Source organism: Bos indicus x Bos taurus, chromosome 3, assembly GCF_003369695.1.
Source record: "Bos indicus x Bos taurus breed Angus x Brahman F1 hybrid chromosome 3, Bos_hybrid_MaternalHap_v2.0, whole genome shotgun sequence".
NCBI classification, from domain to species: Eukaryota; Metazoa; Chordata; class Mammalia; order Artiodactyla; family Bovidae; genus Bos; species Bos indicus x Bos taurus.
In genome coordinates, this window is record NC_040078.1 from 9,087,570 (window position 1) to 9,112,782 (window position 25,213).

The window sequence follows — 25,213 nt, forward strand, 5'->3', positions numbered from 1 at the left end:
ACCAACAAAGGAATAGATAGTCCAAAACTTTGAAAAACTTAGAAGCAATTTTTTGGGGCTTTAGAATGTGTTATATAAATTTTAACAGAGATATGACTTAATTATTTCTTGCTCCAGCAGATTAGAGTGATGCATGGCTATAATTATCATTATAAAAACTTCATCTCTTTAAGTTCCCTTTATTTTCAAAGCACATTCAAAGCTATTACTCTGCTTCTGTCCTCCAAAAACTCTAAAATTAATGGAGAAGAGAGTATTATCCATGTTTTAGAAACAAATTAGTTCTCAAAAAAGAAATGGAGAAGTTGAACTAAAAATCCTGTTTTTGTTACATAAGGCTTAACAGTAAAGTATAATGGTCACATGAATATTGCTTGTTGTTAGTACAAAGGACACTATGTAACATTAACATAGCTTTGGGAGTGTTTTGTCATTGCATATATTATCTCACTGAATCCGAACAATTGCCTTGTTTATGTAAAAAGTATCATTTCTAAAAATACTTATAGTGTCTCTTACCAGCTTTGGAAATGCACTAGCAAATTCCTGGCATGAGTTAGAACACAGAGAATCTAGTGGGTTAGGATTTCTAGAAAAGGTACAATTGGTGCACTGTGGTATCTCTGATTCCCCTGACCGCTTAAAGCTATGGCTCCTTCATGTGAGCTTCCTTGAGATTGTATCCACTGGGCAGGTCAAATTTTTAGAGCCTGTGCTAGTCACCCTTTAACAGACAAGTAGAAAATGCAAGTAGATGGGGGAAAATATTGGATAGAACCTAAGTGGAAATCTAGGGATGTCCCCAGTCTTTCAAAGAAGGGCTGGACAGGGAAGCATTTGATACCACTTAACTAGCAAAGCATTCACGATTTTTATGTACATACTCTTATGTGATACATACTAAGATCATTGAAATAAGCAAGATAGATGTTCTTAATTTCATTATGCAAAAAAAAAAAAAGTAGAATCTAAGACTTGAGTTAAACAATTCACCTAAAATTTCACAGCCTGAAATTGGTAGAGCTGAAAATGAACATTTGTTGTGTTAATCCCAGGGCTATAGTTCTTTCTGCTCCACATTTTTCTGACCTTTCACTCACAGTTTTCAAGTCCCTGATGCTCTTCAAAGGGCTACTGTACACTACATGAGAGGCAGCTCTAAGGTACACTTGCCTCATCTACTAAAATGGAAATCAAAGTTATTGAATTAGCTAGCAATGAATCATTCATCCATTAGCTTTAGAACTTTGGGAAAGTTATATAAAATCCACCTGTTGTCAGAAAGGGGAATATTTCTCTCTTCTGCCTCTTGAGTTCTGTGGCTGGACTAATAATAAAACTGACATAACAACAAAATTTTGTAAAGCAATTATCCTTCAATTAAAAAATAAATTTAAAAAAATGATATGGGATAGACTGCAGGAGAAAATAAACATTTTTTTTCAACTTTTTATTTTATATTGGCGTATAGGTGATTAGGGGCTTCCCTGGAGGCTCGGTGGTAAAAGAGTCAGCCTGACAATGCAGGCGTCACCAGAGACACTGTTTCGATCCCTGAATGGGAAGATCCCCTGGAGTAGGAAATGACAACCCTTTCTTGCCTGGAAAATTCTGTGGACAGAGGAGCCTGGCAGGCTGCAGTCCAGGGGGTTGCAAAGAGTCAGACATGACTGAGCATGTGTGCACGCATGCACACATGCACACACACACACACAGAGCCAATTAACAATGTTGTGATAGTTTCAGGTGAACAGCAAAGGGACCCAGCCACATGTATACATGTATCCATTCTTCCCCAAACCCCCTTCCCATCCAGGCTGCCCCATAACATCCCTGGGCTATACAGTAGGTCTTCGTTGGCTATCCATTTTAAATACAGCAGTGTGTACATGTCCATCCAAAACTCCCTAACTATCCTGTCCCCTCCATCCTTCTCTCCTGGCAGCCATAAGTTCATTCTCTAAGTTTGTGAGACTGAGTAACAAATTTTAATTTTTGTTTATTTTAATTTTAATTTTAATTAATTTAATTAAATTTTAAATTTAATTTTAATTTTAATTAATTTAATTAAATTTTAATTTAATTTTAAAATTTTTAAATTTTAATTTTATTTTAAATTTTAAATTTAATTTTAATTTTTATTTTAAATAATTTAAATAATTTTATTTTATTTTATATTTATTTTAAATTATTTTTTAAATTATTTTTTAAATATTTTTAAATATTTAATATTTAAAATTTAAATATTTAAATATTTAAATTAAATTAAATATTTAAATATTTAATATTTTTTAAATATTTAAATTTTTAAATTTAATTTAAATTTAATTTAATTTTTTTTAATTTAAATTAATTTAAAAATTTAAATTTTAATTTTAAATAAAAAATTAAATAAAAAAATTTAAATTTAAATTTAATTTAATTTAATAAATTTAATAAATTTAAATAATTTAATAAATTTAAAATAAATTTAATAAATTTAAAATATTATTTTTTAAATATTTTAAATTTAAAATAAATTATATTTATTTTAAATAATTTAAATAATTTAATAATTTAAATAAATTTTAATTTTATTTTAAATTTTAAATTTAATTTTAATTTTTAAATTTTAATTTAATTTTAAAATTTTAAATTTAATTTTAATTTTAATTAATTTAATTAAATTTTAATTTTCTATGAGGTCTCATAGAAATGGAAACTAAGAAGTGGCCAAAACAAACAGCTTTTACTTTTTAGACAAAGAAACAATAAATTTGTGAAGAATCAACAGGACAAAGAAACTCAGGCTTTTGGTGATCAGTTAGTGAAGAGTGTAAACAGACTTGGGGCTTGAAGTGGTAGATTAAAATAACAAGATTTGTTTATATAAGCTTCTTGCCCCCAGATTCCCTGTCTTTGTTGATAAGGATGTCCTTATACCTCCAGATGCTGTGAGGTTTATTTTCTGCTTTCAGGGGGATAGAGAAGAATCAGAGTTTTTCTTTTGCACTGTCTTCTTCTCAATCAACTTTTATTCAAAATAATCAATATGGAAAGTCTCCTGGTGGCCAAGTGGTTATGATTCTGGGCTTTCACTGCTGTGGCCTAGGTTCAATCTCTGGTCTGAGAACTGAGATTCCCACAAATGATGCCGACAAAAAAAAAAAAAAGAAAAAAATCATATGTCATAGTGGCATATTTGGGGGCAATCCATCCTGGGCTGGGTTGGGTTCAGCCAACCCAACACTGTTATTTAGACTTCAAAATGGGAGAACTCTTAGTACAATAAGATTTTTGAGAATCAAAGTGATAACCCAGGTATGACAGTTGGCACAGTATTTGAATATAGTAGGTGCTTACCAAATACTAGCTAATGCTGTTGTTTTTCACACCTGCTTTTCATATGGTTTTAGGAAAGAGCCAGGGCTTTCTTACACAGAGATCTTGGCCAAGATTCCTCTGTTTAGGATGATCCAAGGAACATGAGCCGGTGAAAAGATGGTATGAATTTGAACTTAGGTGTGGGCTTTTGAAGTTCCCAAAGAGAAAACCAGGGATGAAATATTCCCTTTGTCAAGGACCCATTAATGAGAGGTGGGAGTTTGTTTTTATAGCAGAAAAACCAGCAGTACTTTCATGTACCATTTGGCTTTGTTGAATGGATATGTTTGCCTCTTAAAGATTATTCTACCAACATTTCCTGAGTGCAAAAGTGTACCCCATATCTCTCTTGCTGCTATTCCTGACAAAGATGGTCCCTGCTATTTAGCATTGAGCTTAGATGTCAACACTGACTGTACTTACTTCCCTGGAATGAATTCTGAACAATTTAAGCAGCTGAGATGCAATGGGAAAAGGGAATTAAAAAATCCCCTTTTCCGCTGGAAAGCACTGAAATAAGAGGAGTCTGAGTGTGCAAGCTCATGACCATTCCATGTTGGAAAAGTTTTCTTGAAGAGCCAAGACTCACAGTCTTATGTTTGTGATCTCAGCTTCCTCATCATGACCTGTGAATACTGTGACTCTGACTGTCCTTCCAAGTATTCTACTAGCCGCCAACCATTTGGGATAAAAAACAAGAGCCCACTGCTTTTGCTCCATACTCACTTCCTTCTACATATTCTCTCTCACACTCCTTTAATTCTTCCTTTTCTCCATACCTTTCTTGTTTCTCTTTCTTCAATCACTCCCCTTGCTGCCTTCTCCTCTCTTATCAACGATAGTAATAATTAACCACTTATGGATCAGTCACTACATATCTGTCATTACTCTAAGTAGTCTGCATATGTTATTTTGTCTAATCCTCATAACACCCTTTGAGATGGGTACTATTAATATTACAGAAGAAAACAGAAGTCATTTAGCCAAAAAGTGGAGGAAGTAGGATTTGAACTCCTGTCTACAGACTTAACCACTGAGACAGTGATGCCTTCACCACTTTGATGCTGAAATAGAATAGTATATTATCTCTGAGGCTGATGGTTATCACACTTTGGGATTTATCATGAGTGGTGTTTATTCAGCAGAGACTGGGCCTATCTGTACCCACCTACAGAGGAGGTTGGAGGCTGGTGGGCAGGCCTTTGCCAGTAACAGAAGTTTAGGCAGGCCAGCAAGGTAGAATATCCAAAGAAATAACCATCTCGAGACGTGGATCAAGTACCATTCACATGAGCATGGTTATAGAATGATTTGAATTTGCTTTTTCAAAACAAGCAAAGATCCAGTGTCAACAAGATCTCAATGTTCTGCTGAATGTAGAGCACAGTCATGAGGCATTCCAGCAGCTGACACAAGAAATAGGGGAGAGAGTTGGAGATAAGATTTCATGCCTGGAGAAGAGTCCTGGCAAGTGTCAATTTGCCATTAGTCCAAAGTCCTATTAGAGAGGGGCCTTCAGCTTCCCTCATAGCTTAGTTTGTAAAGAATCCACCTGCAATGCAGGAGACCCCAGTTTGAGTCCTGGATCAGGAAGCTCCACTGGAGAAGGGATAGGCTACCCACTCCAGTATTCTTGGGCTTCCCTGGTGGCTCAGCTGGTAAAGAATCCATCTGCAATGTGGGAGACCTGGGTTTGATCCCTGGGTTGAGAAGACCCCCTGGAGAAGGGAAAGGCTACCCACTCCAGTATTCTGGCCTGGAGAATTCCATGGACAGTATAGTTCACGGGGTTGCAAAGAGTCGGACACAACTGAGTGACTTTCACCTTCAAGATAAAGACAAAGCCTCTGTTGTAGAAAGAGATTTGAGCAGACTATTGCCATAGACCTTCCAGAAGGGCTTAAAAACAAAAGCCCAATTACAGAAATGGAAGAATATATTATGTATGGAGAAAAGTAGATATCAGGACATTAGCTTTAAATTCCAGTCTCCAAGAGATGCTTGAGGCTGCATCCTTATAACAACGTGAGACTCCAGTAGAGGGGGTAGTGACCCCCTCATCAACCCAGTATGCCAGAGCAGCCCTGGAGATCAGTGTGTGACCCCAGAGCAGCCAGAGTGCTTCCACAACAGGAGCCCAAAGGTCAATGCCAGGTCACTTGGGCTACTCGAATAATTCCCAAATCAGACTTTTGTTCTCTTGAACTTAAGAGAAGGATGAATCTGTAAGTTTGGGGGTAACTAGACTCAGCTATGTGGAAGTTAGAAAAGAAAGAGGTCTGAGCAGTCAGTTGGGTGACTGATGTTAGTGGAGGTACATACCCACTACACCTTTTCCTTCACTATACTCCATTTTTTATTATATGCTTAGAGTGCTGTTGTTATCGTTCAGTCACTAAGTTGTTTCTGACTCTGTGATCCCAAGGACTGCCGCACACCAGGCTTCCCTGTCCTTCACTGTCTCCCAGAGTTTGCTCAGATTCATGTCCATAGAGTGCTAAGTAATGATAAAATGATGAGTGACAGGATCTCATCTTTGAGAATCTATGTGTGTGTGTGTGTGTGTATTTATTTTGCAGAATAGGATTCATGTCACCCTAAATCTCAATAAAGATTATATAAAGTAAAGAAAAAAACAAGCCAGCAGAAAATAGTATACTATTGGAAGGACTGACGTTGAAGCTGAAACTCCAATACTTTGGCCACCTGATGCGAAGAGCTAACTCATTGGAAAAGACCATGATGCTGGGAAGGATTGAGGGAAGGAGGAGAAGGGGACAACAGAGAATGAGGTGGTTGGATGGCATCATCGACTAGATGGACATGGGTTTGGGTGGACTCCAGGAGTTGGTGATGAACAGGGAGGCCTGGCGTGCTGCAGTTCATGGGATCCCAAAGAGTCAGACATGACTGAGAGACTGAACTGAACTGAACTGTATGGAGGTGGTAGGTTCCTTGTTTTAAAACCCTCATAAGCAAGGAATTTCCATTTTCATGGAGAAAGACACAAAGCTTCTTGCAGCTAACCCTTTGCTTCCTCTTTGTCCTTCTTTCCCTGCACTCAGAATAACCAGTTACAACCATCTCTCTTCTGGGTGCTGCTGCCTCTGGTAACTCTTTTCCAGACCTGCCATACTCAGGGAAGCAGTGGATGGGAGGAGACAAGGCAAAAGTTAGCTATGACTGAAGAAATATCAAGAAATGCTGATTTGAAGGGTCCTAAAGAAGCAAGGGGGGTTGGGTAGCTATTAAGCAACAATACACCCTTCCTTATTTCCACTCATATGAAAACCTTCATGCTGGCCTTTTGTAACATCTCCATAATACTCCAGTTCTCCTTTTTTCCATAAGAGTTGTCTAGGGGTATTATTTTAATCTCTGCAACAATGTTTTCTTATTTTACATAACAAGCACTTATGGTGCCTAGTATATGCCAAGTACTTTTCTAATAGGTTTACAAATAATAACTCATTTAATATAACACTTCTATGAAGTGCTCCTGTTAGTCTATTTAGAAGCTGATAAAACCAAGGCACAGAGAGGTTAACTTTCCCAAGGCCTCATGGCTGGAACCTGGCAGGAGCAGGATTCAAGCTCAGGCAGTCTGGCTTTTCATTACTAAGTCATAGTGTCTGACACAGGGGCAGAAAGAGGGTGCCCCTCAGGGCAACTCTCCCTTTGGGGTCTCTAGTTTCTTCTCTATTGCTGTATATATCTGAGAGCGGTGTCATGTCATCTAATTTTCATACTTCCTCAAAAGTAGTAGAGAAATTTTATTTCATTTACCAATAGAATCCTGTGGTTTAGCAGGTAATTGGCTTAGTCATGGTCATTTAGCTAATTGGCAATAGAACCTTGGCTCAGTCTTGTTTATTGATCTTTTACTCACCATGCTATGATTCCCTAGCCTGTGGACATATGCAAATTTTTGTTAACAATATGAGAATATTGGAGTGGAAAGAATTTACTGTTAGCCAACTGCTCTTTCTTATTAATCAGTTTATACTCTGAACCTTCCTTACCAAGAGCCAGAGACATGTAGAGTTATTTCTTGTCCTCACTGTTTCTCTTACTCTAAGTTTTCTATCTTGCTTTTTATTGCTAGAAAAAGGGAAAGTGAGTCAGTTGCCAAAAAAGTATTTATTCTTTTAACAAATATTTAATAATCATCCACTAATTGTAAGGGAAGTACTAGTGACCGAAACAGAAAAAGACTGCATGGCCATTATATTCTCATGGGGGTGAAAGGTGGGGAAGACAATAAGTAAATATGCACATGCAATGCTTTAGTAGTCATAACTGCTGTGAAGAAAAATAAATAAGGCAAGGCAATAGAGAGTGATGGGAAAGAGACGGCTACTTAAACATGGTGAGGCTTTCTCTGAAGATGACATTGGAACAGAGTTTCACAGTGAAGGAGTGCTGGAAAGGGTGTTGTAAAAAAAGGACTGCTACTGCTGCTAAGTCACTTCAGTCGTGTCCGACTCTGTGCGACCCCATAGACGGCAGCCCACCAGGATCTCCGGTCCCTGGGATTCTCCAGGCAAGAACACTGGAGTGGGTTGCCATTTCCTTCTCCAATGCATGAAAGTGAAAAGTGAAAATGAAGTCGCTCAGTCGTGTCCGACTCTTAGCAACCCCATGGACTGCAGCCTACCAGGCAGCAAGTATTTAATAGAAAAAGTTCTAAGGTGTTCTTAGCCAGTTTGAAGAATGAGAAAGTCAGTGTGGTTAGAGTGCGCAGTGGAGAGAAGGATATGAGATCAGGTGGGAGGAGATAGGATCTAAGAGACTAGGGAGGAGTCCCTTGAAACCCCAAATGTACACTGTCTTTGTTTTTAATAGACTCTCTTACTCCTTGGATGGAAAGTTATGACCAACCTAGATAGCATATTGAAAAGCAGAGATATTACTTTGCCAACAAAGGTCTGTCTAGTCAAGGCTATGGTTTTTCCAATGGTCATGTATGGATGTGAGAGTTGGACTGTGAAGAAAGCTGAGCGCCAAAGAATTGATGCTTTTGAACTGTGGTGTTGGAGAAGACTCTTGAGAGTCCCTTGGACTGCAAGGAGATCCAACCAGTCCATCCTAAAGGAGATCAGTCCTGGGTGTTCATTGGAAGGACTGATGCTGAAGCTGAAACTCCAATACTTTGGCCACCTCATGTGAAGAGTTGACTCATTGGAAAAGACCCTGATGCTGGGAGGGATTGGGGGCAGGAGGAGAAGGGGACGACAGAGGATGAGATGGCTGGATGGCATCACCGACTTGATGGATATGAGTTTGGGTGAACTCTGGGAGTTGGTGATGAACAGGGAGGCCTGGCATGCTGCGATTCATGGGGTTGCAAAGAGTCAGACATGACTGAGGGACTGAACTGAACGGAACTGAAGGAGAACTATGAAGTTTAGGTCTAAATGCCCTCTCTGTTGCCATCAGTAATTGTTATTTTGTAATCTCTTTGGGTTTTACCCAACTTCTAGTAAATTTACTTCTCAGTAAATTTCCCTTACTCAGGTCTGAAGAATTTCCCTCTGGCCAGTTAACCTCCTCCTACCCCATCAATATTTCTAACCCAGATAAAGTTTCTAAGTCTTTATTTTTTCCAAACACATTTCTTATTCTCATATTCTCTATTTCCTTCTTTCAATCAGTGGTTTTGGGCAGCTACTTTATCATGAAATGTATATTTGTAAAGTTCACCCATTCACATGGGTTCATCCAGGGAAACAGGAGTTATCATCTAAAACACAAAAGATATATAAGGCTGAGAAAGATGTCCAGCTTCCCTTCCAGGAGGGGAAACCCAGCTCCAGTGAATAGACTGTCCATGGTGTTGTCTGTTCAAGCTGGGGTCATCCTGACCCTCCGGTTACCTCTTCACCATAGCTATCTAGAGGTCATGGGGAACCAATTTTTCCATCCAAGCCCACATCACGGAGTTCAAGCCTTTTCTTGCCTTTGCTTCTCTTCTAGAAGTATTGCGTTTCTCCCACCCTATCCTGCTGTGGTCTGGCTATGAGAATCAGGAAATCACACTCATTCAGTTCAGTCATTCAGTCACGTCTGACTCTTTGCAACCCGATGGACTGCAGCATGCCAGGCTTCCCTGTCCATCACCAACTCCTGGAGCTTGTTCAGACTTATGTCCATCAAGTCAGTGATGCCATCCAACCATCTTATCTTCTGTTGTCCCCTTCTCCTCCTGCCTTCACAATCTTTCCCAGCATCAGAGTCTTTTCCAAAGAGTCAGTTTGCATCAGGTGGCCAAAGTATTGGAGTTTCAGCTTCAGCATCAGTCCTTCCAATGAATATTCAGGACTGATTTCCTTTAGGACTGATGGGTTGGATTCCCTTGCAGTCCAAGGGACTCTCAAGAGTCTTCTCCAGCACCACAGTTCAAAAGCATCAATTCTTTGGCACTCAGCTTTCTTTATAGTCCAGCTCTCATATCACGTACATAGCTTTGACTTATATGGACCTTAGTTGGCAAAGTAATGTCTCTGTTTTTTAATATGCTGTCTAGGTTGGTCATAGCTTTTCTTCCAAGGAGCAAGCATCTTTTAATTTTATGGCTGCAGTCACCATCTGCAGTGATTTTGGAGCCCAAGAAAATATAGTATCTCACTGTTTCCATTGTTTCCCCATCTATTTGCCATGAAGTGATGGGACCAGATGCAATGATCTTAGTTTTTTGAATGTAGAGTGTTAAGCCACATTTTTCACTCTCCTCTTTCACTTTCATCAAAAGGCTCTTTAGTTCTTTGCTTTCTTCACACTCATTATGAGATATTATAAATACGAGTCATCTCTTTTTCACTGGGCCCCAAGCCTGTTCACGAGTCCCTTCATCCCCTCAGTCAAACTGTTAACTTCCTGGCGGTGTTCCCTAGAGCAGCATTTCCTCAAAAATTTTACATTCATCAAAATAATGATAGCAACTATCATTTTTATGTGCCAGGAATTTGTGCTTAGTGTTCTTTCTTCATAATTGCATTTAATAATTACCTATATTTTAAAGGTAAGGAACCTAAGAATCAGAGAATTTCAATAGTTTCCCACCAAATAACATATCTAGGCTCAAATATCCCTAGATTCAAGACCTGTGCCCCTAACTTTACACTTCTTAAGTAGTCCCTCTCCTGCCTCCTCTTGCTTCCCACATTACTGAAGATATGAAGGCCATCAAGCATGACTCAGTTCAGTTCAGTCGCTCAGTCGTGTCCGACTCTTTGCGACCCCATGAATCGCAACACGCCAGGCCTCCCTATCCATCACCATCTCCCGGAGTTCACTCAAATTCACGTCCATCGAGTCGGTAATGCCATCCAGCCATCTCATCCTCTGTTGTCCCCTTCTCCTCCTGCCCTTAATCCCTCCCAGCATCAGAGTCTTTTCCAATGAGTCAACTCTTCACGTGAGGTGGCCAAAGTACTGGAGTTTCAGCTTTAGCATCATTCCTTCCAAAGAACACCCAGGACTGATCTCCTTTAGAATGGACTGGTTGGATGTCCTTGCAGTCCCAGGTGACTAGTTAGCATTTTATCTTCTCTGTTCCAAAATGTCCACTACATATTAAGCAACATCTATGTGTCCTCCCAACAATTTCATGAGGTAGGTATTACTATATCCTATCTTGTAGCTAAGTAAGATAAGGGCCTCAGTAACTATCAGGAATAGAACACAGGCCCATTGGACTCAAACTGTGTGCTTCTTCCATCTTGCCAAGCAAACTTTCTCCTATCCTCACTCCCAACAAGACCTCAAAATATCAATATCCTTTCACACATCCTTTCCTTTTTTCCTTCCACTTCAGATGAAGGCATGACCCTCCTCTGACTGAAAACATATACCTTTCTCTGCACACCATTTCCCTTCCATTTTTTGTTCCACACAAGTCTTAGTGGCCTGTGTATATTTCACTGTGCTTGGTGCTTGGGATTTTAAGACAAGATCCCAGGATTCAAGTGGCTCAATGTCCAGAAACAGACATGTGGGCTCATGACTACCACCCAGAGTGGCAAGTCCTATGAGAGAGAAACAAAGAACTCCATGCGTAGGGACATCCATCCCAGATCAGGGACATCTCTATCTTCTTTTTCTCCATACCACACTTCCCCCTTCAGTATCATCTATTTTAAAATAAAATAAAATAAATCGGTTTTGTTTGGCTCTCTAGCTAGCTATTTGTTATATTTTATAACCTTTCTTTCACTATGAAGCTTCTCCACTTCTTTACCACTTTTTCTATCCTCAATCCACTACACTCTGGCCTCCATTTGAATCATCCTAACTTGAACTACATTCTCAAAGGCCATCAGTAACCTCCTAATGGACAAATCTAGGGGTCATTTTCAGCCTTTAACTCACTTGAAGACTCTGGATCACTAGACGTCAGTGACAGTTACCTTCTTGAGATTCTTCCTCCTCCTGGGTTTCATGATTTTGTCTGCTATTGGTGCCCCTCTTGCCACCGTATCGCTTGATCTATTCAGTTTCTTTTGATAATGCCTCTTCTGTAACTGTAAGCACTTATCACAAAGTTCAGCCTTGGACTTCAGCCTACTCTTCCTGAGTGACCCTCTCCTTCAATCACCTCCTCTCCATAGATGATTCCTAAACCACTTGGATTTCAGTTTGATGGCAAGTGACAGAGACTCAAAAATAAGAATTCCTTAAAGAAGAAAGAAATTTATTTCTTGTTAGTGTAAAATGACTGGAGTTGGCAGTTCAGTTGGTAGAATAGTTCACAAGGTCATCAGGGATCCACACTTTTTGAGTCTTCCTGCTCCATGATTCTCAGTACTTGGCTTCCTCTTCTTGATCCAAAATGTCCAAGATCCACTGTCATGGCATTCCAGCCTATAACAAGCAAGGAAGAGATGAAGAAAGCAAACGCCGTCTTCTTAACGACATAAAAGTCAATACAATACTTGCACTTTCGTCCCATGGACCTGAACTTAGTCACATGACCAAACTGAGATTGCAGAAAGTTGGGCGATATAATCTTTATTCGCCCTAATATTTATTAGCAAGGTGACCATACACCTTGCTAAAAATTAGGGATTATATTACTAAGAATGAAGTAGAAAACAAATATTGGAAAACAACCAGCAGATTCTGCCACAGCCCCCAAACAATACTTTGAATACATTTTTACTTTTCTTATCTTCCATTCTTCTAACTTCTTATTTAGTGGTGCACCATCATCTCACATTCAGTGTTTCTGACATTAAACTTGTCTTCTCCTTTTGACTTCTTCCAAGCATAAACTTAATCAAATTCCAGTAGCTATTAGTTTTCCACTCTCATGAACTAGACACCCAATATACTGTTGAATTTTATGACATGCCTCTTCATTCCTTGCCTTTCTTTGTCCTATCTCTCAAATTTATCCCTTCCTTTCCATTCCCATTACCCCTCGATTCATGCCCAGATGGCTAACAGTAGCCTCTGAAATGGTCTTTCAAGCCCAGCTTTTCTTTCCTCTTATTCCTTCTACAAATTATTACCATATGACCCTAACCCTAAAGCATTATTAGCCTTCGTTCTCAAAAACTTTAATAGCTTCCCCCTGCCTATGGTGTAGACTTCAAACTCAGGTCTGTCCTAAATCTAAACCTAAATTTACATTTCTAGCCTGATTGCTCTCTACTTTGTTAAGCAAATCTATACTTATTCAACCTGCATCACACATTCTTCTCTTTCTAAACCTTTATTCAGAACCTGAAGACCTGAGACACTAATTCTTTCCCTTTCTATCTAGTAACATTCTTTTCACTCTTCAAGGTCCTCTTCAAATTCTGTTTCCTCCAAGAAGTTTTTTCTAACCACTGCAGATCAAAGTGATCTATCCTTCTTCAAATTCCTATTGTAATTACTGTCTCTACCATTCATTTGAATTTATCATTTACCAGATCATATTGCAAAGGTGAGTTATGAGTGTGTATATGTGTGTGTGTCTTATTTCCCTAACCATATATGAAATTTTTAAAAGGGACAGAGAACTTGTCTTGGTCATAGACTTGCATAGTGCTTTTCGTAGTAAGTCCTTAAGATATTTTTGTGCCACAAATTCTCTCTGAAATTAAGTTTTCTTAAAGTTGCCTCCAACATTAATATAGTGTTCGAGTCCCCCCAGCACCTAGAAAAATAAATATTAACATTGGCTGATATGGAGATTCTTAAAACACCAAAGTCTTTAAGAGAAGAATAGAGGGGCCACCAAGTGCAGTGGTACTGAAAACTGTCCCTCTGTGCTTTTCCTGAATTGGCCCTTAATAATGGTTCTTCATACATTCTTCAGTATGATCTTGGTGTTACCAAGGTCATCATAGAAATGGACTAGGGAAGTCCTAAAGGGCATATCCTAATTGTTAAGATGAGGATGAGAATGAGAATCATTATCATTAATAACCTCAGAAATAACTAGCATTTGGGGAGTTGGTGATGGACAGGGAGGCCTGGCGTGCTGCAATTCATGGGATCGCAAAGAGTCGGACACGACTGAGCGACTGATCTGATATGATCTGATCTGATTTTGCCTTGATGGTCAACAAAGAGTTTCCACTCATATATGATTTTTCTGATCACTAATTAGATAAGCAAATTTTATAGTTACTATTGCCATTCTGTAGATGAAGAAACTGAGACTCAGAAAAGCCTCGTGACTTAATTAAGGTTGACCAGCTCATATGTAGAAGTAGCAGCTATGGCTGCTCATAGCACCTATGACTTCATCCTCCCTATCTTTTCTTTGCCTGCTGTCGTTTTGTGGGTGCCTCATACCTCCGTTGGGTGTTCAAAGGTACATATTATGCTTGTGCAAGCCCTACACTTTTTCTCAGAAAGCCCAGGAGTCTTACCAGCAGCACCACAGCACAAAATAGTAAAAGGACTTCCTCTAGCTTAGCTCTCTGACACCCTGACTGTTTGATACCCAAGCACCACTTCCTGAATGACTCGCAAGAGGAGACAAGATATACTTCAAAAAGCAACACCACCCACCAACCATTCTGTGGCTGCACAACTGCCCTCCTACTAAGATCTCAGCCTTAGTAAACTGCCCACCATTTCCTGGGATTTGATGAGAAAACCCACCAGAATTATGAGTCTATGGAACCCCCACCTTTTCCATCTTCTCACACTGAACCTGAATTCAAAGAGTGAAATGGAAATTAGGCACAAGGACTTGATATTAAAAAAAAGAAAAAAACCTTGTGAGATCTGGCACCAGGGCCAGTTGTACACTTTGTGGAACCCAGTAGAATATGAAAATATAGGGTCTTTTTACAAGTAATATTAAGAAGTTCATGACAACACAACAGCATTAAATCAAATTCAGGTCCTTCTGAGCTCAAGTCTCTGTACCCTGCACAGGTCACATGTCCAGTTGGGGACATTCAAGGATTCAGGCTGGGACACTCCAAGTGCCGTTCTACCAGATCTCATCAACACAGTGGCAGAGCTTATCTGGGGAGAATTAACCTTCAAGGAATGGATTTTGGCTAACTCTGACTCCTGCCACCAAAGACAAGCTTAGTCTCGCTTTCTGTTCCCCCAGTAGTTTGGTTGCTATTGTTTTACTGTTTAGTACTCATCATATTGTATTACTGTCTGCATGCATGCACATGCATCTTATTCTCTGGGCTCTGAGTTCCTCAGAGCTGCCACCATGTCCTATTCATCCCTGAGTGGCACTTGTTTAGTCATGTCCCACTCTTTTGTGATCTGGTGGACTGTAGCCCGCCAGGCTCCTCTGTCCATGAGATTTCCCAGGCAAGAATACTGGAGTGGCTTGCCATTTCTTTCTCCAGGGCATCTTCCCAATCCAGGCCGATTCTTTACCACTGAGCCACCTGGGAAGCCCTAGCACTTAATAAATGTTTGTAGATAAGGGTCCTTAGTCTCCTTCTTCTCCCCACCCCAGGACCTTGTTACATCTCCATCTCTACTTAGCCCACCCCAACTAAGTCACCAGTCCTTGCCTGGGATATTCCTTCTAAGGGAAAATGTTGGATGTTCTGAAAGGAAAGAGGTTTATGTGAGCAGTCCCTGGCTTGTCCAGAAAGTACTGGGCTAGAGTGCAAGGGTGGTCATAGTGAGACAGCATCATCAGTTTAAGAAATCCCTTTGCTTTTCTGACGCATCACAATGACTTGTATTCTCAGTGACCTTTATTCTTATCCTCTTTATGCCAAGCCCTGAATAAACTTTAGAGTCAGGCTGAACCCACTTAAGTGAAAAGTTTTGCCCTGCTCTTTGGGGCTTATATGCAGTCAGTACTCATCAGAATGGCCCTGTTAGTGTTTATGGCTGAAGCTCTTCTTGATTGGTCAGTGCTTGTGTCTATTTGTTATTAAATGTTTTGAATATCATGCATGCTGGCTCAAAACACCCTCTCATACCATATAGCTCAGTGAGAATAACAGAGTAATGAAAGAATAGAAGAAAAGGGAGAAAATAACACCTTATAATTATATTGCTATTCATTTTACAAACTATGTATTAAATCAGTTTATGTTCATAAGGTAATGGAGAAGAGAACAAAATAAACTTTTAATTTTTTTTCTATGTTAGATTTTCATCCTTCAGCTTTATACTGAATACTACAATCCCAAAATTATTCCTGGATTCCCAGAATGACTCACGTCCCTTTCCTATTCTCTCTCAAAGTACCATAACCTTTATCTTATTTGTAGTTACCTTATCAAACTTGTTCTCTTCGTTTAAGTTCCAGGGAACAGAAACCATGTCTATTTTTACTCTCCATTGTACCCCAGTCTCTTGACATCATGCTTTAAAGAGTAGAGGCTCAACAAGCATTTGTATTATAATCAAATTAATAAATACTTGCTATAAGATCTAGAACAAAGTTGTCCTTGAATAAATATGTTCATTCATTCATAAAAGTATAAATGAATAAATGAACTTTGCTTACTTCAGAAGTTGCTCCAAAAGAGCCTAGGCAACACATAACTGAATTTAATTTATTAAATCATCCCACAAATATTTGCTAAGCACCCTCTATGTGTCAGGTACTCATCTACAGACTGGAGTCATGACAGTAAGCAAAAAGAGCTCTCAAAATCACTAACTTGGGGCATATTTACTCCAGGACCTCTAAAGCACTCTCTGCCTATATCTTCTAGGAATAGAGGCATAAATGTAACTCTTTTTTTTGTAAAGACCATGGCAGCCATCACAGGCTCGTGTCCCCAGCTCTTCTACCACTTGGCAATTTGACCTTGGGAAAGAAAATATTTACTATCTCAGACCTCAGAGGTTTAAATATGGAGATTTACAGCCTTAATCTCTCAAATTCCATCTAACTCTTATTAGAGTCTAGGTGTCTAGATAAATATGTTTTAATGAATGTATGGCAAAACCAATACAATATTGTAAAGTAATTAGCCTCCAATTAAATAAATTTATAATTAAAAAATTCACTGGGAAACTTAATTTTTGAATGAGAATCTTTTAGAAAAGTTAGCCATCATAACATGTTAAATATGTTTAAAGTAAAATCAAAAAAAAGAGGAAAAAAGGTATCATCAAGAAACTGGATCAGCTGTTCCTCAGGGAGATTCAAGCCTGGAGAGAAAAAGAATTCTAAAAGGAGCAACAGTCAAATGGTTATGGTTTTGTCAAATGTTTATGGTTTTCTATTTATGTTCTCAGGTCTGGAAGCAGCTGGAAGCGACACAGACATCTTCATAGTGAATGGGATTCTGGGGGAGTCAGCTACTTTTCCCTTAAATATCCAACCATCACAGAAAGTTACCATCATTTCTTGGCATTCCAAAACATCTGTTGCTTTCGTAAAACCAGGAAACTTTGGAGAAGAACCCATAGTTACCATAACCCACCAAAATTACCATGAACGAATAAGTGTCTCAGGTCAGAACTATAACCTGGAGCTCAGAAATCTGAGGATTGAAGACTCAGGGATCTACAAAGCCGACATAAATGTAGAGACCTCTAAAGTGACGACCACCAGGTCCTACAACCTTCAAGTCTATCGTAAGTTGTAGAAAGAGAGAAGGCTTGTTTTTTTATTTTTACTTTGCAATTTGCTATGTAAAAACACCTTTATTTCTGACAGTTGGGTTCCCTAAATCTTTTCATACTTATAAGTACTTACATAAATATATTGATGCTTATGGAGAGGGTATGGCTTTGCTTGCATTTAGCAATGTACTCTTCCTGTAAACCTTGTTTTTCTTTTCTATAAAATGAAAATAATCATACTATTTACTTCCCATAGTTATTGTGAATATCAAGTAAGATAGAGTATGCAAAGTACTTTTAAAAAACCCTTTTTATTTTGAAATAATTATAGAGGCATAGAAAGGTGTAAAGAAATGTGTAGGGAGTGCCTGTGTGCATTTCACCCATCTTTTCCCAACGGTAACAGCTTACATAACTAGAGTACAATATCAAAGCCAGGAAATTGGCATTGGTAGAACCTATAGAGCTGATTTAGATTTCAGCAGTTATACAGGCACTCATTTATGTGTATATGTGAAGTTCTGTACAACTTAGTCACATTAATAGCTTCATGTAACCATTACCATAATCAACAAACTTAAGTGGACCAACGTCACAAGATTCCTTCATCCTTTACAGTCACTCATCACCACCCTCTTTCTCCTCCCAAACTCCTGGAAGACATTAATCCACTCTTAATATCTAGAATTATGCTACTTCACAAATGTTACATGGATAGAATCACGCAGTATGCATGCTTTTTTCATTCATCATAAGTTCTTTGAGTCACCCTAATTATTGCAACTATCAGTAGGTTATATATTTTTATTGCTGGATAGTATTTCATGGTATAGATGTGCTACTTTGTTTAACCATTCACCTACTGAGGGATATTTTAGTTGTTTCTAGTTCGGTGCTAAATCACTTCAGTCGTGTGTGACTATATACAACCCCATGGACTGTAGCCCACCAGGCTTCTCAGTCTGTGGGATTTTCCAGGCAAGAATACAGGAGTGGGTTGCTATTTTCTTCTCCAGGAAGCTTCCCAAACCAGGGATCAAATCTGCATCTCTCATGTCTCCTGCATTGGCATCACCTAAGAAGCTATTCTAGTTTGGGGGCAATTACAAATAAGTTGCTATGAATATTTGTGTACAAGTTTCTACATTAAATGACTTTCTGTTTCTTTAAGATAAATGCCCAAGAATGAAATCATATGCTAAATCCATTTTTCTTTTTTGTTTATTGTGATTAAATATATATAACATTTAACATGTTAATTATCTTTAAGTGTAACACTCAGTGGCATTAAATACGTTCGCATTGTTGTGCAATCATCATCACTCTTCAGAACTTTGTTTTCCCCTTTTAAATAGATTCTATTTTTTAGAGCAGTTGAAGGTTCATGAAAAAATTGAGTAAAAGTACAGGAGTTCTAGACTCCTACATTGTCTATATCTCCCACCAGAGGGATACATTCATTACAGTTAATAATGTATATTTATACATCATTACCAAAGTCCATAGTTTACATTAGGGGTTTGCTCTTAGTATTGCACATTCTATGGGTAATGGTAAAATACAATGATATTTATCCACCGTTATAGTATCATTCAGAGTAGCTTCACTGCCTTGAAAACCCTCCGTGTTCTGCTTATTCACCCCTCCACACCACCCCTGGCAACCACTGATCTTTTTACTGTCTCAATTGTTGTTGTTTAGTCACTAAGTTGTATCTGACTTTTTGCGACCCCCCATGGACTGCAGCATGCCAGGCTCCTCCATCCTTCACTGTCTCCCAGAGTTTGCTCAGATTTATGTCCATTGAGCTAGTGATGCTATCTAACCAGCTCATTCTCTGCCACCCTCTTCCCCTTTCACTTCAGTCTTTCCCTGCATCAGGGTTTTTTCAAAGAGGAAACTGTCTCCATGGTTTTGTCTTTTTCAGAATGTCTAGTTGGAATCACATAGTATGTAACCCCTTCAGGTTGGGTTCTTCCACATAATAAAATACATTTAAGTTCTCTTCATACCTTTTCATGGCTTGATAACTCTCTCCAAAACTTTTAAGTCATTTTTAGTGTTAAAAATATTGCCAAATTATTTTGCATTCCCATAAAAAATGTATGAATGATTTGGTGTCTCTAGCATTTAATGTTGTCAGTATATTTTATTTTGGCCATTCTGATGAGTGTGTAGTGATATTTCATTTTGGTTTTTAATCTTAATTTCACCAGTAGCTAATGCAAAATGCTTTTAAGAGGTCAAATATTAGTACAGTTATTATCACTAAAATTGAATTCACTGGCAGGTGTGTGGTGTGTTAAGCAGTGCTATTCAAGTTATGGTCTGTATGTGGCAGCATCTTATTGGAAATGCAAATTCTCAGGCCCCAGTCCTTACCTTTGGTGGTGAAGTCCAGGAATCTGTATTTTAACATTCTCTCTGGACTATTCCTATGTGTGCTACAGTTTGAGAAGTGCTCATCTAGAGTTGCCCCGTCCAATACGGTAGTCAGTAGCTACATGTAGCTCCTAAGTATTTGAAAGATGATGAGTACAAATCGAGATGTGCTGTAAATGTAAAATACACACTAGATTTTGAAAGGTTGCTGCTATGAGCTGTGAACGACACTGGGATTCTTGGCCTCTGGAGGAGGAAAATTTGATTCAGGGCCAGTGATGAGGCTTGATCACTCAGAGCTTTTTGTGTAATACAGTTTTATTGAAGTATAAAAGATATAGAGAAAGCTTCTGACATAGATATCAGAGAGGACAGAAAGAGTGCCCCCTTGTTGGTTTTTAGCAAGGATTTTTATACCTATTCAGATCAGATCAGATCAGTCGCTCAGTCATGTCCGACTCTTTGTGACCCCAAGAATTTCAGCACGCCAGGCCTCCCTGTCCATCATCAACTCCCAGAGTTCACTGAGACTCACGTCCATCAAGTCAGTGATGCCATCCAGCCATCTCTTCCTCTGTCGTCCCCTTCTCCTCTTGCCCCCAATCCCTCCCAGCATCTGAGTCTTTTCCAATGAGTCAACTTTTTGCATGAGGTGGCCAAAGTGCTGGAGTTTCAGCTTTAGCATCATTCCTTCCAAAGAAATCCCAGGGCTGATCGCCTTCAGAATGGACTGGTTGGATCTCCTTGCAGTCCAAGGGACTCTCAAGAGTCTTCTCCAACACCACAGTTCAAAAGCATCAATTCTTTGGCGCTCAGCCTTCTTCACAGTCCAACTCTCACATCCATACATGACCACAGGAAAAAGAATAGCCTTGACTAGACGAACCTTTGTTGGCAAAGTAATGTCTCTGCTTTTCAATATGCTATCTAGGTTGGTCATAACTTTCCTTCCAAGGAGTAAGCGTCTTTTAATTTCATGGCTGCAGTTACCATCTGCAGTGATTTTGGAGCCCAGAAAAATAAAGTCTGACACTGTTTCCACTGTTACCCCATCTAGTTCCCATGAAGTGATGGGACCGGATGCCATGATCTTCGTTTTCTGAGTGTTGAGCTTTAAGCCAACTTTTTCACTCTCCACTTTCAATTTCATCAAGAGGCTTTGTAGTTCCTCTTCACTTTCTGCCATAAGGGTGGTGTCATCTGCATATTAGGTTATTGATATTTCTCCCAGCAATCTTGATTCCAGCTTGTGCTTCTTCCAGCCCAGCATTTCTCATGATGTACTCTGCATATAAGTTAAATAAACAGGATGACAATAAACAGCCTTGACGTACTCCTTTTCCTATTTGGAACCAGTCTGTTGTTCCATGTCCAGTTCTAACTGTTGCTTCTTGACTTGCATACAGATTTCTCAGGAGGCAGGTCAGGTGGTCTGGTATTCCCATCTCTTTCAGAATTTTCCACAGTTTATTGTGATCCACACAAAGGCTTTGGCATAGTCAATAAAGCAGAAATAGATGCTTTTCTGGAACTCTCTTGCTTTTTCCATGATCCAGCAGATGTTGCCAATTTGATCTCTGGTTCCTCTGCCTTTTCTAAAACCAGCTTGAACATCAAGAAGTTCACGGTTCACATACTGCTGAAGCCTGGCTTGGAGAATTTTGAGCATTACTTTACTAACGTGTGAGATGAGTGCAATTGTGCGATAGCTTGAGCATTCTTTGGCATTGCCTTTCTTTGGGATTGGAATGAAAAGTGACCTTTTCCAGTCCTGTGGCCACTGCTGAATTTTCCAAATTTGCTGCCATACTGAGTGCAGCACTTTCACAGCATCATCTTTCAGGATTTGGAATAGCTCAACTGGAATTCTATCACCTCCACTAGCTTTGTTCATAGTGATGCTTTCTAAGGCCCACTTGACTTTACATTCCAGGATGTCTGGCTCTATGTGAGTGATCACACCATCATGATTATCTGGGTCATGATGATCTTTTTTGTACAGTTCTTCTGTGTATTCTTGCCATCTTTTCTTAATATCTTCTGCTTCTGTTAGGTCCATACCATTTCTGTCCTTTATCGAGCCCATCTTTGCATGAAATGTTCCTTTGGTATCTCTGATTTTCTTGAAGAGATCCCCAGTCTTTCCCATTCTGTTGTTTTCCTCTATTTCTTTGCATTGATCGCTGAAGAAGGCTTTCTTATCTCTTCTTGCTATTCTTTGGAACTCTGCATTCAGATGCTTATATCTTTCCTTTTCTTCTTTGCTTTTCGCTTCTCTTCTTTTCACAGCTATTTGTAAGGCCTCCCCAGACAGCCATTTTGCTTTTTTGCATTTCTTTTCCATGGGGATGGTCTTGATCCCTGTCTCCTGTACAATGTCACGAACCTCATTCCATAGTTCATCAGGCACTCTATCTATCAGATCTAGGCCCTTAAATCTATTTCTCGCTTCCACTGTATAATCATAAAGGATTTTATTTAGGTCATACCTGAATGGTCTAGTGGTTTTCCCTACTTTCTTCAATTTAAGTCTGAATTTGGCAATAAGGAGTTCATGGTCTGAGCCACAGTCAGCTCCTGGTCTTGTTTTTGCTTACTGTGTAGAGCTTCTCCATCTTTGGCTGCAAAGAATATAATCAGTCTGATTTTGGTGTTGACCATCTGGTGATGCCAATAAAATTTATACCTATTAGCAAGCTGCTAATTAGAGAAAGAAAATGCCTCAAAACTGAGAAAGTTGCACCAGGCATTTCACCCACAACATGCATTTAAGATAGCATTGGCACAAGGTGAGTTATCCTGGGTCATAAAACAATTGACATGAATCTTGAGGAAAGGCAGATTTCCAAGCAAATACATAGTTTCATTAACATAGCTTAAGAGAACATCTTCATAAGAAAAATGCATTGACTAGCTCAAGGTTTGACAAAAGTTCAGGCAACCACGTGTCGTCATGGCAACACTGAATTTTAAAAGAAACCTCCTTTTAATTTTGTATAGAGAAAGGAAAAAAACATCTGACACTTGTAGTTTGTTTCTTCCTGCCACTTAAAAGAGTGGAAAAAAAGCGTCTGTTACTTGCAGTCTATTTCCTCCGCTTGGGGACCCAAACCTTCCTGCCTGTTACTCTCTCAATTTCAAAGTCTTATTATCAAAAAAGAAACCCATAAAATATCTCATTAATTATTTTTATATTGATTCCATGTTGGATATAGTGAGTTAAATAAAATATATTATTACATCACCTGTTTATTTTCACCATTAGAAAACCTTAAATGACATAAGTGAGTAACATTTTCTCAGCACTAATTTCTAGCATAGAGAATATTTGAATCATGTCTCAAGGATTTTACCATCTCCATCTGCCCCACAGTAGAAAAACACAGAAATGTGGCTAATACAATTCAGGTATATAGTTAGTCCACTAAAATTCAAGCTCCATAAAGGCAGAGATTTGTATATGATGTGTATCACTATATCCCCAGCTCCCACCTTGCCAGGCATACAGTGGGTGCTGCAGAAGTATCTGTTGAATGAAAGAATGAGTTAAGCATAGTAGTCCCGGGTCCTAATACAAGGTCTGGTGATTATAAGTGCTCAATTAATATAGCATAATTGAAAGAACCATACCCAAGTTGGAGACTTCAGAAAATATCTGACTCATTCAAGACCTTTGCTTGTGAAAATAAAGAGGGCGTTCAATTTTTATGATATTTGTTTTCATCCCTTTATATGTTTAGTTTTACCCACTCAGTCTTTAGATGTTTTACCATCTGTAGTTAAGGCTGCTGCTGCTAAGTCGCTTCAGTCGTGTCTGACTCTGTGCAACCCCATAGATGGGAGCTCACCAGGCTCCCCCATCCCTGGGATTCTCCAGGCAAGAACACTGGAGTGGGTTGCCATGTCCTTCTCCAATGCATGAAAGTGAAAAGTGAAAGTGAAGTCACTCAGTCGTGTCCGACTCTTCACAACCCCATGGACTGCAGCCTACCAGGCTCCTCCATCCATGGGATTTTCCAGGCAAGAGTACTGGAGTGGGTTGCCATTGCCTTCTGCTGTAAAATCTTAGAGAATTCCCATACAACAAAATCTGTGCTTTTGGAATAGTAAGCTGAGAAGACAAAGAGAAAAAACTGACATTTACTGGACAGTACTTGACTGACATTCTACTAATTTTTAAAAATACATAAAGATTATACATATTTAGGCAACATACCCACAAAAGATAATACAGTGAAATGCAACTCTCCCTTCTCAGGGGCAGTCACTCTTATCAGTTTATTTTGCCTCTTCAATAGAAAATTAAAGTACATATGAGCATAAATAGAGGATGATAGATAGACAAATTGATGGATAGTAGAGTGGTCTATCTGTGTAATAACTCATTTAATCCTCTCAACCACCCTAGCTAGAGAAATTTGTTGTCCCCACATTAAAATTGAGGGAGCTGAAGCTCAGTACCACTGGATACCTTCTTCACAATTTTATAGTTAGAGAACAGTGGAGCCTGGATTCTGAAGCGGATCTCCAATGGCCTCCCCATTCTTTGACTTGGAAAGATGAAAGCCTGTCGGCCACAACTCTGATCTTCACTGCCCATCGGATTTGTGTAGGATATGTTGGGGGAGTGTGTAATTTCCTCGGTTCTGACTCACTGCAGCAAAGATTTGAAATGGTAGACCAGTGTTACAGCTCGGTTACAGCTGTTTTATTTGGCAGTCAAAGGATAGTACACCCTCAAGGTGTGAAGGTGGGCTGACCCAAAAGGAGAGAGGCTCAATCTTGGCTCCCCTTTTTAAATGTTTTGTCTCCTCCCCTTGAGCCTGCTCTATGTAAATTGGGCTAGCCAGGAAGGCTGTTTGTTTCACCTGAGGTTCTCACTCCAGTCCTCAGATTTTCTTTTGTTTCATTTTTGTGGGCTTTTCCCTTTCTTTGTCTTTTAGCCACCACCATTTTGGACCCCTTTTTCCTATTCTAACTACCTAACATTCCCCCCTCAAGAGGTGGGTGGCCCAATTCTTTGGGAATAGGGCCTCGAGGTCTCTCTGGCTACTTCCTGCTGAGCTGGGACACCAAAGGGCATTGGGCCTCCCCCTCTTGCTTATCGCAATCCTCAGAGTCCTTATAGCGGTGTCCATCTAAGGGTGAGTGATATTTCCCATGGTCAGGTATAGTTTTATACATCCTTGTTGAATTGGCACCGCATGTTGTAGCTTGTTGACTTGAGCAGAGATAAAATGGGTTAGACAATTGATAATACATGGAGCAATCATAAGCAGCATCAAATGGTGATAACAGGGATTAGTAGGGATATTAGCCAACTCCAAATCCTCCCTTGCCACAAGAAGGATTCCCAAGGAGAGATTGTAGCCACCCCAAGAATTCTCTAGCTCGTTTTTTGAGATCCCATAGGATCTGAATGTTTTTCTTGAGGACTGTGAGACTTTCTTTAACTTGG

The 25,213-nt window shown here is 39.2% G+C and overlaps 1 protein-coding gene across 4 annotated transcripts in view; it reads left to right on the forward strand.

Annotated features, from left to right (window-relative positions):
• Nucleotides 1-25,213, forward strand: part of CD84 (CD84 molecule) — a 43,695-nt gene that overhangs the window by 581 nt on the left and 17,901 nt on the right. For 3 of the 4 annotated variants that reach the window (XM_027528467.1, XM_027528459.1, XM_027528477.1), the window contains exon 2: nt 17,044-17,385. The exons of the other annotated variant lie outside the window; for it this stretch is intronic. In XM_027528467.1, coding sequence (XP_027384268.1) covers nt 17,044-17,385 — 342 coding nt within the window. The remainder of the gene's footprint in view (nt 1-17,043; nt 17,386-25,213) is intronic. 4 annotated transcript variants of the gene reach the window in all.